The sequence below is a fragment of the Podarcis liolepis genome, assembly GCF_965112155.1.
Source record: "Podarcis liolepis genome assembly, chromosome: 7".
Classification (NCBI taxonomy): Eukaryota; Metazoa; Chordata; class Lepidosauria; order Squamata; family Lacertidae; genus Podarcis; species Podarcis liolepis.
In genome coordinates this window covers 56,828,156-56,842,338 of record NC_139561.1, presented here as the reverse complement: position 1 = coordinate 56,842,338, position 14,183 = coordinate 56,828,156, and the positions used below count along the sequence as shown (strand labels likewise).

Here is a 14,183-nt window from a genome sequence, read left to right as displayed (position 1 = left end):
CTTACAAAGAGTTTTGAAATTCCCATCCTCTAGATCAAGACCACCCCCAGAAACATTATGCATTCATCACAGAAGGAGTGTAACCTAAGACCACCCCTCAGATACATCCCAGAAAAGGCGGTCTGAAACAGAACATTTGCATGTTGTTTTTCTCCTGTCCCAGTTTATCTCCTGTCTGGCAAGTTACTTGATTGGATTGCCTGGGGAGCCTGTAGTGGTAAAATACTTATTTCCTGGGCCAGGTCACAGGCTCACACCTTAATCATATCTTAAATGTGTCCTTAAGACAGGATTTGTGAGGAAAGAGACAATGGGGAGACTTTTCCAGTTTGACCTTGCAGAGAAAACATTTGGTCAGTTTAGGAATCAAAATGGTTCCAGGTTGGCCTTCCTGTGTTGATCTATGTATGTGCGGTTATGAACATTGCCATATATCTAAGACCATAAAATTCCTATCACAGGAGCCAGAAAGCGCATGTAAGAGGGCAATCAAAATACTGTCCTATGAGAAGACTAAAATGAGTTGGGGGCGGTTGACCTTGAGCTGGCCTACCGTGCAAATTTTTCTGCCACTCCCCCCCTCCCAACCTATTTTTGGCATCAGCGACAACAATAAACATAAAATAGATGCAGTAGCACTAGAGTGGATAGAGCCCAGTGCTCTGATGGAGATGCTGCAATGATGGGTGCCAATCTGAACTTTTTCTTTGGTTTATTTATGGCATCAGTGCAGTGGGCATAACTTGATATAAAATCCCCCATTATGAACTGTAGTGTATCTGAAGAAGTGTGCATGCACACGAAAGCTCATACCAAGAACTAACTTAGTTGGTCTTTAAGGTGCTACTGGAAGGAATTTTTTTATTTTGACTATGGCAGACCAACACGGCTACCTATCTGTAACTGTAGTGATTCTGTTACTATTCCTTACCTTAAACATGTCCTGGAATGTATGAGTAAGTACCCTGAAATCTTAACACTTAATCTAAAGATCAGCACACTAATCTATGCTACCAGCAAAGTTTGATTATCATCTTCTGTAGGAAAAAATGGAGTTCTGCAGACATTGGAATCTTCTTCCAGAGGGAAAGTCATGATTCAAGAAGCATGCAAGATAATTGGTTAGCTATTTATCACTAAAGTCATGTCCTGTCAGCTTCAAACTTAGCAAGGTAAACAGAATAGCAAACAGAAATAAACAAAGGTACAAAATGGAATAAAGATGTTATAGCACACGCTCATCTGGGAAGCCCCCTCCCTTCTCTATATGGTAATATTGACCCAATATTTTGCAGGTTTTCAATCGTTGGGTTGCTCACATGCTTCAGCTGGACCCTGTTTTTGCTTTAAAATCTCAAGGACCGGTTTCAAGTCTCGCTGGACCATGGACCAAGTAATTGGGGCGGCGGGGGGAGACCGTAGCCTTGCTGGTACAGGCTATAATTGATCGAGAACTTGACAGGTTCCGCTTGGTTCTGAACAGATAATAATACCCTTCCGCTCCCTTTTCTCATGTTACTTCTAGTGTGGGTTTGTGGCATTAATATCTGAGCCAGAAGAAGGGCCGACATTTATCTTTGCTTGTACAGTACAATGCACTGCGGTGAACTATGGTAAAATTCTGCATTTTTCCCATTGTATGCTGTGAAGAGCTTGTCACTTGACGCTTCGGGTCAAAACCCGGAAGTCCCGCCCCGCCTATGGCTATTGCAGTTGTCAGTCTTTGAACCCTTTCTGCGCATGCACCTTGCCAATTACGACCTCAACTTTTCCCTTCCGCTCGCAGAGGGCGGTGCCCTTCAGAAGCGTTTCCCTCCCTCTCCAAAATTGACAGACGTATAGCCCAATGGAAATGCGACGTACGCTCCGCTCTGTCCCAATAGGAGCCGAAGCCTGCTTTCGCGCTCGGCCTTTCGCGGCTGAACGAGCGACCAATAGGGGCCGCGGGAGCTGGAGGCGGAGCAGCAGCAGCGGCGGGGCGCTCGAGCGACTGCAGTTGAGGGAGAGTCAGGCCCGGACGCTTGGGTCCCTTCCCTCCCCTCTGAGGGGAGGACATGTCCCACCAGGAAGCGATGGACGTGGACTTCGCGCCGGCGGCCGAGTCGCCCGAGTCGCCAGCCGCCGCCGCCAGCCGCCTTCAGGAACCGGCCGCGGCAGACGGGGACGCCTCGACGTCCGGGGCGCCTCGGCCGGCGGCTTCTCGCTCTTCATGGGGCGCCTTCGTTGGGGAGCGCGAGTCGCGGAGGCCGCCGCCGCCTCGAGCCAGGAGGAACCCGCCTCGGCAGCAGCAGCAGGGACCGCGCGCCGCCTCAGCCGCCGCCTCCTCCTCCTCTTCCTCCCAACGGGCCTCCAGAGCCAGGTGAGGAAGGGCGGGGGAAGGGCTCGGATCCTGTGGGGAGCTTCTCAGAGTGACCGTGGGGCCTGAGAGAGTACGAAGGGCTGGGGGAGGGGAGCCCCTCGGAAACGGGGCTGGGCTTGGTGGGCCCCGCGGAGGTCGGAGCGAGGCAGCGAGGGAAAGTGCTGGAGGCAGCTGCGGTTTGTAAACAAGAGGCCTTTCGCGTTCCCTACCCTGGGGAAGGAAGGCTGTTAGGCTTCTCGGGCGCAGGTGGCTGTCAGAACGGAGGAGGAGGCGGGTCCTCGGGAGCCAGGGAGTGGATTCTGGGGTGGGTGAAGGGAATGGGGGCCTTTCGCAGGGGTTGTGGATTTTGTGAATCTTGCGGGGTGGGGTGGTGGAGGTACCTGTGGGTCATGGGTGTGGGTATGTGAGTGAGTGGAGGGGGGTACCTGTCAGAGCAAGGAGGGATGCTAAGCGAGGGAAGGAAGTGTGTGAGTGTGTGATGGTCATAGAAGGAGCTTCTCGGAGCCAGGGGATGGATCATAGGGTGTGTACGTAAAGGAGTGTCTGTCACAGTGGGGGAGGGGAGATCCTGGGGGAACACATGTCAGAATGGGGGTGGTGACATGGAGCCTGCAGGGTTGGTTCTTGGAGCAGCAGACAGGTTCTGCGAGGATATGTGAAGGTGGTGTCTGTTGGAGCACATGCTGAAGGCAGCTGGTATTTGTAAACAAGAGGCTCCTCACATTTTTCTCCCTGTGTTCCTGAAAGGGAATGGGCTACACCACTGTCATAGTGTAGTGGTAGAGCACATAGGCATAGGCAGGATTTTTTTGAGCGGGGGTGTCTTTTTGTTGGGCAGAACAGAGTTATTTGCAATGCAAATGGTCAGTTAAGTATTTCTATTTATTTACTTGATGTATTGGGGGACAGCTGCCCCCTGCACTCTCCCTGGCTATGCCCATGGTAGAGCATGTGCTTTGTTGTGATAGAAATTGTGATAGCCAGGTGCATTTTTCTACTGGCGTGGGTCCAATTGCAACCACGTGGATGCCAGGTTGGCAACTAATATCTTCATCTGGCTGGCTTCAACAGCTTTCTTAAGTAGTAGGTCAGCAGAAGAGCTTGCTTATTACATTTATATCCCATCCTTTTCTCCAAGGAGTACATGGTTCACCCCTCTCCTACAGTGACCCTGTGAGGTAGGTTAAGAGGCTGTGACTGGCCCAAGGTCACCCAGTGAGCTTCATGACTGAGTGGGGATTTGAACCTTCATCTCCCAGGTCTTAGTCCAACACTCTAACCACACTGGCTTCCTTGAGTCCTCCTGCTATGGGGCAGCTATATAAAATAAGTAGACTTCTGAAAGGTTTAGAAAGGGGGTACCAGGTGGGGTTGAATCCTTGGTACACACTGTTGGCTCCTATTGGGGGTCAATGTTGCAATGGGGGAAGGGGGCTTCTCAGACCCAGAGAAGGGGATACTGAGTGTTTGTGAAGGGAAGCTGCTGTCTGTGAGGAATGGATACTGCAGATGGGGGCCTGTTGGAGTGGGGGTCAGATCCTGCAAACTTGGTCCCTGACAGAGTGTATGCGAGGGGTGGATCCTGGGTGTGTAAGGTGAGCATCTGTCAGTGTGAGGGTTGATCTTCCAGGGAGGTTCCTGTTGGGGGGGATCATGTGGGAAGCAGATCCTGGAGGCAGCTGATATTTGTAAGCTGGCTTCTAGATAAACTCATGTGATAGGCGTGGGGCTTTAGCTTGGTGGTGGAGCTTGTGCTTTGCCTGCAGAGTATTTTTCTTGTTTCATGTGTTCTCTACCCAGCTCTCAGAGTAGCTTTCAGTTACAAAACCAAAACTCTCAGAATTTACCATCTAAAGACTTAGCACCAAAAAGAAAGGGATGGGGAAGCAAACCCAAATACCCATTTTGTACAAGGACCTGCTGGGATGGGAGATAGTTGAGGGAGAGAAGATGCACTTCACAGTGTTTGTTGAGCCACACTTGGCTACAGAGTTGCTAGCTCAACTTACAGAGCAATGTTCATGTTGATGGAAGGTAGCGCATTATGAAAAGTTGGTTTAGAATCTAATGAAAAGTTGTGGCTTCTGAGGCGGAGGGGGAGAGACAGATGTGTAAATTATTGAAGTTTGTGGCTTGGAAATGGATGGGTCATGTTCTTCTTTCCATCTTACATTTTCTAATGAAAATTTATGCTTTGGATGTTCAGGTCCACAGCACCATTAGACAGTTATTTCCAGATCAACAGGACACAAGCGACGGCAGCATCACACATCCTAGCAGGTCACAGTGGGAACAGCTCAGATGAAACTGTGGTTCTAAGTGATTCTGAGAGTAGCAGCAGCAGCAGCTCCACTGAGGAGGAAGAGGAGACAGCGGGTGCCCTTGAGGAGGCACCTGGGCCAGCCAACTTGGGAGGTTTGTATTGGTTCTTTAAAGGGGCCTAAAACTTCAGAAATGGCTCATGATGCATTGCCTACCTTTGACCACAACCATCTCTTTGTTTACAGTCATACCTCGGATTGTGAACGCTACGGGTTGTGCGTTTTCGGGTTGCAGACCGCACCAAACCCGGAAGTACCAGAACGGGTTACTTCCGGGTTTCGGCACTTGCGCATGCACAGAAGCACAAAATGACGTCATGCGCAGAAGTGCCAAATCACGTCATGCGTGTGTGCACATACGGCGCTGCAGGTTGCGAATGTGCCTTCCGCACGGATCACGTTTGCAACCCGAGCTATGACTGTATTCATTACCTTCTGCTTAGGGCAGCTTACTTAAAGTGTATGACAATTGTATTTTCATAACAACTCTGAGAGGTAGGCTAGGTTGGGAGAGGATGACTTGGGCCTGACCATACCGTTTATTTCATGACTGCAGAGACTTGAACCAAGGCCAGACTTCGCCAGTGTATCCTGCTGTCTTTGAATAATTGAAAGCTGTTTTCTGATCTTTGTACAAACCTTGTTAAATGTCAAACTGAGGTTGTGTTATACAAATAGGCATGCTTATTATTATTTAATTTATTTCACACATACACAAAAAGGGTTTCACAGAGGAATTTTGAGAAGGGGTTTATAGGGGAGATTCAGGTACCATATACATTTTATTTGTGCATGGTACTCCCTTTTCTGAACAGCAAGAGAAGGTTGGACTTTTTTAAAAAGAGCAGATGAGGATAGTAAAATTGCAGGAACAAAGGTGGGGCATCTTGGGAAATGAGGGAAGAAATGAGGGTTGGAGCAAGCCAGTTGTGAACATAAGTGGAAGGGGTTTGTGCTGGGAAGCCACCATTGGAATTTGCAGAGGGTGTCTTGCTGGATGAGTTATTTTACTATTTTCTGCCAAGTTGTTTTTTTAAAAAATGCCTCCTGTTAACATAGTTTGAAGGATTATCTTGGTGAAAAAGCTGCCCTATTTTATCTTTTTTTCTTAGGCAGCAGTGGCTTTGTGTTCAGTCACTTTGAACTTCCCTTTTAAATGCTAACAATTTGTTACTGAGTTTTTGTTTATGTGGCACTAATTACAACCTGTCCCCATCTCTTCCTATATTAATTATTCCTTTGTTTCTCCCCTGCAGTTTCTGATGCAACCCAAATGGAGCCTCCTGGAGGGGATTCTGTTGGGCCAGAGCATCCTGATGCTAGAGGTGCCACTGCCCTCCAGAAGAAGGTACGAATAATTGGGTGTGTGCTGTGGAGGATGTGCAGCCAATTAAGATAAACCAAGATTGCATTTGCTTGACCTTTTCCATGTTCTCTTGTTTCAGACAACTCCATTAAAGAGAACTCACCTAGCTGCTCCTCTGGCTCCTCTGGGTGAGGAAGAGGAGAGTGGTGATACCTGTGCCATCTGCTTTGAAGAGTGGACAAATGCTGGGGAGCACCGTCTTTCTGCACTGCGGTGTGGGCATCTCTTTGGCTATAGCTGCATTGAGAGGTGGCTGAAGGGACAAGTGGGCAAATGCCCACAGGTAAAAGCTTGGAAGGGTATTTTGTTTCTTCTGTCTGATGCATAACCTAAATCTTCCTCTCTGAAACCCATTTATTCTTTTCCTGTCTTTGGTAAAATTTGTGGGCAACAGTTCTCTCCACATTATTTTCCTTTTTTCAATTCTCCCTTTCTGCATTACTTTCCATGTCATCTTCCTGTAAGCTCTTCCTCTTTTGGCTTGCCTTCTGTAGACCTTCTTGTGTTTTTCTTTGCACTCCCTGAGTTGTGTTCCATTTTTTGGATGCCCTCTTCCTTGTTTTGGCACTCAAACTGATTGCAGGATTTCAAACAGCACTTTAGCCAGCATTGAGCACAGCAGGACTCCTCAAATCTGGGCTCTAGGAGTTGCAGCAAGTTGTCCTTCCCTTTGGTCAAACTCTTCCTGTGAGGAGAGTATTTTTATCAGCATTTGCCAACTTGGTGCCCTCCATATGTTTTGGACTACAAATCCCCTATCAGTGCTGGTTAAGTCTGAATGAAGTCATGTAATCCAAAATTTCTGGAGGACACCAAGTTGGCAGCAGCTGCTGTACATCATATTTGGTGACAGAGCAGTGGTAGAACTTCCACCTGAGACAATGGGATTTTTGAGGGGTGGTAGTAATGTGCTGTTTACCTTTTTAAGTTGTTGTCTTTGCTTTGTTGGCTAAGTTCAGGGATTTTGCCTGGGATCAGTCAGGTCAACAAGACTACCTGTTGGCACAAGGAAATTTTGAGAGGAGATGCTTGGGCATGATGTTGAGCAGGTCACTTTTGCATGTTTGGGGGAGTCCCACTAATTGTTCTGGAGAACTACTTGAGATAAGACGAGTCTCTCAGCAAGCCAACACTGTGTACATTCATCCCTGGTTTGCAAAGAGATCTATTTGAAAAGCAGTATCACCACTTGGTTTGTGTAGCAGTCATGAGAAATTAATAGCAGCACAGTATATTTCCTTTGTAACCAATAAATTGGCTTATGTTCACATTTTTTCATTTTTTAGTGTAATAAGAAAGCCAAGCGCTCGGATATAGTAGTCCTTTATGCTCGTACCCTGAAAGCGCTGGACACCAGTGAACAGGAACACATGAAAAGGTATATACTCACAACTTTCCTCCTGTAAGTTTGAGGGTAGCAGTACCTGGCATAAACACCTGTCTTGGCAAACTATCACTATGCATCAGCTGAGTCAGATGAGCGTCTGTGTGATTGCAGAAGATACTTGTGTCCCAACACCAGGCTTTAGTTCAAGGGCTTGCTTTGTTAGACTTTTATTAGGTAGGTATGATAGGTAGTGTTTGGATGTCCCTGTGAAGATATATGCCTGCTTCTGTAACTTTTTCTTTTTTTACTAGTATATATATTTAAGATAAAATGAATGCATTTTCTATTGAATCTCTCATGGTTATTCTGAAATTGAAGTGTTACTATTTAAATGTCCCTTTCTAAATTCAAGAGACTGTTATTATGTCTCTAAAAGTTTTTGGGCAGGCAGGAAAATGGAATAGAAAACTAATTCTACTCATCAGTGGGAGAGAGATGGGTTGGCTCATGAGCTTCCTTAACTGCATCTGTTGTACTTTCCTCCTGCAGCTCTTTAGAGAAGGAGCAAATGCTACGAAGGAAGGCAGAGCTGGAATCCGCACAGAGCCGCCTCCAGCTGCAGGTCTTGACAGATGAATGCAGTAAACTTCGGCAGCAAGTTCAGGTAGGTTTAGCTGTATCCTGTTCATGACCTTCTAGAACCTTCTAAATCCCCTTCCCATGTACAAGAAAATGAAATGTGCTATCTTCATGGCCTTTTCTCTCACTCTCTGCTAATGTTGGACAGGATAATAGGACACCCCAGTTCACTGACGCCAACTCTAGGGGGCCTGGGTGGCATGGCACCCACACTGTGGGGCTCCAATGCAACCTCTGAGGCAACGTCCGAGGCCCTGCCAGGCTTCCAAACGTGATTTCTGGTAGAAACGTTCTGCTGATGTAACATTATGTCATGGTGTAACGTTATGTCGTGGGTGCCATTGGGCACCCAAAATCTGGGGCCCAGGTCGTCACCCTGGCCCAGTTTCATTCCTTGATTTGAGTTTGTATGTCAAAGCTTGTGATCTGGGGAAAGGAGTCACAAAAACATTCCAAATCAAAACTCTAATCTGGTAAATTTTATATACCCTCAGTGAATTTGTATAACTCAGAAAACTTCCAGAGCAGTATTCCAGAGCACAAAGAAATCTGAATGGGGACCCACACAAGACATCCCCTGACACCCCCCCAGAGACAACCTCTCAGAACAGTTCTGAGACAGCGCTCTTCTTTGTCCCAGCCTGCATCCTCCAGACACTCATCACATCAATACATGGAGAGGAAATAGACACAGGAAGGAATAGAAATTGGATCTTGCAGGAAATAGTGAAAAAACTAAGGCAAGCTCAGCTAAGGAACCACCTTGCAGAATGAAAAGTGGCAAGTTGAAGGGTAGGGTAGCCCAGCTATATTTTAGCTGGAGGATGAGATGGTTGGGCATTAGAAGGGCTCTACAATCAAAAAATAGCCAAGTTGTATAGAAAAGCAGTAAAGAAACAACAACCCAGAACAAGTTGTTCCTGACTTTTACTACTGTTCTGTCTGTGGAAACATCCAGTGCTTTCAGCTCCACACATGCTTTCTTTGCCTCATTTTCCTGCTTTCCATTCTACAGGAATTAAAGGCCCTGATGGCTCGCCACAACACCCTTTCCTCTCAGCAGCCCAGCAACTCTCGCTCATGCTTTCCAGGCTGCCTCTCCTCCAGCCAGGGCCAGCACAAGTACCACTTTGAGAGGGCCACCCTAGTGTCTCAGGTGGGCAACTGCCGGGTTATGGCATACTGCGACCCACTGAGCTGCCTTGTAGTGTCACAGCCATCTCCACAAAGCACCCTCATTCCTGGTGAGTTGCCTGCTGAAGCAAGTCCCTAAGTTTTATGATGGAAATGGTTTTTTCACTGCCTTGGTCAATCAAGAGGACAGACATTGCAGCATTTGGACTCTAGCAGGGTGGGCTTTCTGCTGATCAGTTTGCTTTGTGTCTCAGGCTGTGGAATTAAGATGATGAGTGCTGTCAACTCAAAGAGCAGCCAATATGTCCCCATCCACAGCAAGCAGATCCGGGGCTTGGCTTTCAGCAACCGTGCAGATGGCTTGCTCTTATCTGCTGCTTTAGACCATACCCTCAAGCTTACCAGGTGAGTAGTGATGATTATGATGCCTGCTTCCTTTCTCTGTGGTCCAGGAGATTGTGTAAGGATCTTATTCTGGAAGTATTTCCAGGCACCTGCAGAGCAGCTTTGTCTGAACTGTTCTCTTCTGCCCACAACTGGGTATCTGCTGGATAGTGTGGGCCATGTGCAGAAGTGCTAAGGTCCTCAATGGGAGACCGCTTTGATATGTAAAGCTCTGCTAACTTTCCCTCAGCTTGACTACAAACACCGTTGTGCAGACATACAATACTGGTCGACCTGTCTGGAGCTGCAGCTGGTGCCTGGATGACACCAACTATGTCTATGCTGGCTTGGTCAACGGCTCTGTCTTGGTGTATGACCTGCGGGACACAAGCTCTCATGTCCAGGAGCTTGCTCCACAGAAGTCCAGGTATCGCTTTCCTGCTTTATACAGCTAGCTTGTCCTTTGAGCATATGAATTAAGACTGTAGAGGACTTTGAAGCAGATGAAGGATGATCAGCACCTGTAGAACTTTAAAATTTGCACGCCATGTGTTATTGGTATATCTTTCCTGGCACAGAATTTGCAGAACACTAACTTTTACTCTGGTTGCTGGTTACCTCCCCACTGTAACCCAGAATGAAGACTTTTGAGCTTGGGAGAGTGGCCTAATGGCAGATGTTTAGCCTGATAAACTTGTCTGGGATCCATTTCCAGTCCTTAATGCATTGCACTAAGACTTCTCAGAATGTGTATTTTTCAATCAGTTCTGTGGATGAGGAATAGGAATGAACATTGGGTGAGGTAAGCCCTGGAGAGATTGTCATACTTGCAATGTTGCCTGCAGTGATTGACTTCTACCTTGTTATTTTCTGGCGTTGTGAACAGTCATGGTGATATGGAGCTCAATTTGTTTCTTACTCAGAAGTCAATTGTGCAGTGTTCAGTGGTGCTTGCTCAGAGGTAAATATTAATAGGATTTCTCAGTCATAGCACCAGTTCTTTTGGCCAGTGGTATGTAGAAGTGAGAGTGATTCTCCAGTTCTCTTTGAAATCCTTCCTTACTCATGCTCGTTCAGACTCACAACAGCAAATGAGTAGGGAAAGTGGAATGGTTTGACATTGTTGGTTATTGCTTTTTCCTTTGTCCCTCACAGGTGCCCTGTGGTTTCCTTATCGTATCTTCCCCGAATGGCCTCTGCCTCACTGCCCTATGGTGGACTGGTATCTGGGACACTGGAGGGAGCCTGCTTTTGGGAACAGAAGGCCAGTGGCTCTTACCGGCCTCACCACCTCCTCCTGGAGCCTGGAGGTTGCATTGACCTTCAGACAGAGGCCAGCACACGGCACTGCCTTGCAACATTCAGACCCAGTAAGTTGTGATGTGTAGACATCAGGGCAGGGCTATTTTTATGCAGTGTTGGGATTCCTTTCACCCTAAATGTGGACACAGTTACAACTGTGTGGATAGAAACCACTTACCATGTTTGTTGTTGGCGTCTCTCTTGCACACACATTAAAAGAGAAGAGGATACCTCTGGCCTGCATCTAAAATCTGCACCAGTTATTCTGTACCCCAGTCTTCCCAAATCTTTTCAAGATGATGGGGCAGAGAGGGTGCAGTCTCCCATCCCCAAATACAATATGGATCTTTTACCGGGGACATTATTTCCACCCTGATGAAGGGTAAGTGACAACTACTTCAGGAGTCTATCCCTCCCTAGAACTTTGCAGCTCCCAAGAGGGACCTGCTGTGCAGTATGAGCACTCCTTCTTCCGTAGGATGACATGCAAGGAAGGGATTGCAAGTGAGTAGTATCCTAAGGAAATGGGGTAGTTGCCATGAGCGGTGAGTGAAGCGCTCAGGCAATGGCCTCTGGGCTGCACTTAAACCAGAGTACAGTGTTTTGTCTTGATACCTTCCTATGATACCTTGATACCTACCTGTCCCTGGAAAGCTCTTCACTTTCATCCCACAGATAGAAACAACAACTGTTTACGGTGTGTGGTCATGGAGCTGACCTCTACTCAGCTGACTGATGGGACAGAGGATGTGATCTGTTCATGTCGTCCAGTTCAAACTCTTACTGCGGGTCCATCGTGCAAACTATTGACCAAAAATGCCATCTTCCAGAGTCCTGAAGATGATGGCAGTATTCTTGTGTGTGCTGGGGATGAAGCATCAAACTCTGCCATGGTACCATTTTTTGTTCTTTGTTGTAGGAGTAGGACGTTGTGTCCGGCTCTGTGTTAATAGTCTAAAATGCTGGAAGCTTAATGCCGGGTCAGTCATTGAGAAAAGACTCAGGCCCTTGTTCTAGTGAAAATTCTGTTTTGAGACACTGGTATAGCCTGTATCTGCCTCTTTGGAGCATTTCCTCATGGCAATCACAGTGCCACTTTCCATCATATGGACATGGGGGCTCTCTTGTCCTCCCTCTTCTCACTTTCCTTGAGGCTTGACTCTGGGTATGGACATGCATGTTTTCTGTGCCAGGGCTGCAACCACTCCTCCTTGTACACAGGGAGCGCCAAAGAGGGATGTCCTCAGCATTACACCATTTGCTCACTCTGAATCCACCCAAAATGTGTGGTGATGTTAGGCTGCTTGCCAATGTACAAGAAAGTAACAGTTCAGTACTTGCTACATCCCAACTAGTAACAGCTAGAGCTGTATTTTTATGCAACAGGATTCCTGATAAGCTGTGACTCTTATTTGTTTATCCTGCAGCTCTGGGATGCAGGGAGTGGCTCCCTGCTGCAGAAACTCCCTGCTGACCTTCCTGTGTTAGATGTCTGCCCTTATGAGGTGAACCGCAACAGCTTCTTGGCTACCTTGACAGAAAAGATGGTGAAGATCTACAAGTGGCAATGACTGTCTGCTGCATGCTCCCCCAATGAGCTACTCTCTGAACTGAGCCAATTTCCCACAAGCCAGCTCTGCTGCTAACTGGATTCTAGCTGCCTTGAGTGCACCCTGCCAACATTGCTGCACAAGCAAAATCTTGCTCCTTAGAACAGCTCTCTCCCATGCCCAGCCCACACATTTGTTCCTTTTTAAATTTATGGATTTTTGTTTCCACCTCATCTTAAAGGAAACCACTTTTACCTTATTGTGGACCCTGTGCTTTTCTGGCTTTACTGCCTAGGCAGATTATGGGGCCCTTCTGAGAAAAAAATTGGCTGCCAGTTTATATTTCCTGGAAATTTACCATTGACCTTGGATGAAGATCATGATCTCTGCTCTTCTAGTGATTTTGGAGGCTTGTGGCATGGGCAATACTCCTTTGGCAGAAGACTGCTTAAATTTCTGTTTCAGCCCATCTAATAAAGAAGATGGGACCTTGTCTGAAGTGAGCTGTTCAAGTTATATCTCTGGACCATGATTGGGCTTGGTAAAAGGTGATGGTGAAGCCTGGTGGGAATTGGCTGCTAAAAGACATTGTGAATAAGAAAATATAATTGTGGCCTGATGATGAATGGGCAACTTCAGGTATAAATATGTTCCTGTAAGACTTCCTATAGACCTCCATTGAGAACTGGGCAGAGTGCTGTGCCTGACAGATCATTGGGAGTTGAAACATGAAGCAATTTCAGAACTCTACCAACTCTATTGACAGAAAAAAAACCATTTGCTGGGACTGTTGGTGATTCATCTTCTGCTATAAATTAAAATAGGATCAAATATTTCATGTATGTGTTCTTGCCCAAGGCTAGCAATCAAGAGAGTGATGCAAATTGCAAGACCAATATTAGGGTTGTTGTTTTTTTTACTTTACCTGAAGCCAGTAGAAATCACACCATTGTGTGCTGCCTGAACTGATGGGTTACTATACAGAATTACAGAACAACATTTCTAAAGTTTAACTGTATGACCCATCTGTCTAAAAATGTACATGTTTCCATTGAACTGTGCTTTGTGTGTGTGAGACACTACTTTTATATGCAACAGGAAGAATAAAGAATGTTTAATATATACAAGAGGAAGAATATAGACTGTTTAATATCTCTGGCTTTCTCCAAATGGCAAAACCCTCCATTGCAATGCTAAGTTGCTGCTTGCACTGCCTGACAAGCAACCTGCAATGTTTGAGATATAAATATAGGATCCTCTAAATGCCAAATAAATCCTGAAGTTTGGGTTAGTGGATCCAATATCTTGTGGTAATTATCATATATGATTGGGATATTTCCATGTAGCAAGGTAATCGTGTAGCAAGCTAATCTACCAGAGTTTGGAACAACTGAAACTTACCTAGTTTGCTGAAAGGTGACTGCATAGTCTCCACTCTAAATGACAGAGTGAATTCAATGTTTATCTTGGGTGAAAGGCAGGTGTGGTGGTGTTTCAGGGTCTCCCTCCCAACAGTGCTGTTATTGTATATCTGGATAAGAAGGAAGTTCCATTGAGCCTTAGGCAATTTGCTGGGCACACAGTTCTGCTTGCACAGAAAATAAGATTACTGTATACACACACACACACATACACACACACACACACACACACTGTATATACAGTAATATTAACTTGATAAAAATAAGTGGTCTTCCTGTTAGGGGCAAGAAAGAATTTCCTAAAAATTAGAATAACTTTAGGGGAAAGTTAGAGGGTCGGGGTGTATGACGAGAGAGAGACGACAGAGCAAAGCGCCATT

General features: G+C 46.4%; 1 protein-coding gene across 1 annotated transcript; it reads left to right on the top strand.

The window, feature by feature from the left end:
• The first annotated feature begins 916 nt into the window (after positions 1-916).
• Positions 917-13,509, top strand: RFWD3 (ring finger and WD repeat domain 3). The gene is made up of 12 exons (XM_083515187.1): positions 917-2,359; positions 4,566-4,774; positions 5,937-6,028; positions 6,126-6,329; positions 7,333-7,424; positions 7,923-8,037; positions 9,028-9,256; positions 9,401-9,551; positions 9,781-9,957; positions 10,686-10,900; positions 11,508-11,725; positions 12,260-13,509. Exons 1-12 carry the CDS (start codon positions 2,055-2,057, stop codon positions 12,401-12,403), a joined length of 2,151 nt encoding a protein of 716 aa, XP_083371313.1. The 5' UTR covers positions 917-2,054; the 3' UTR covers positions 12,404-13,509.
• The last annotated feature ends 674 nt before the right edge of the window (positions 13,510-14,183 follow it).

Coding starts and splice junctions, on each gene's coding strand:
- RFWD3 (XM_083515187.1), top strand. CDS start 2,055: ATGTCCCACCAGGAAGCGATGGACGTGGACTTCGCGCCGGCGGCCGAG. Junction 6,029..6,125: donor CCACTGCCCTCCAGAAGAAG/GTACGAATAATT, acceptor CTCTTGTTTCAG/ACAACTCCATTAAAGAGAAC. Junction 9,257..9,400: donor ACAAAGCACCCTCATTCCTG/GTGAGTTGCCTG, acceptor TTTGTGTCTCAG/GCTGTGGAATTAAGATGATG.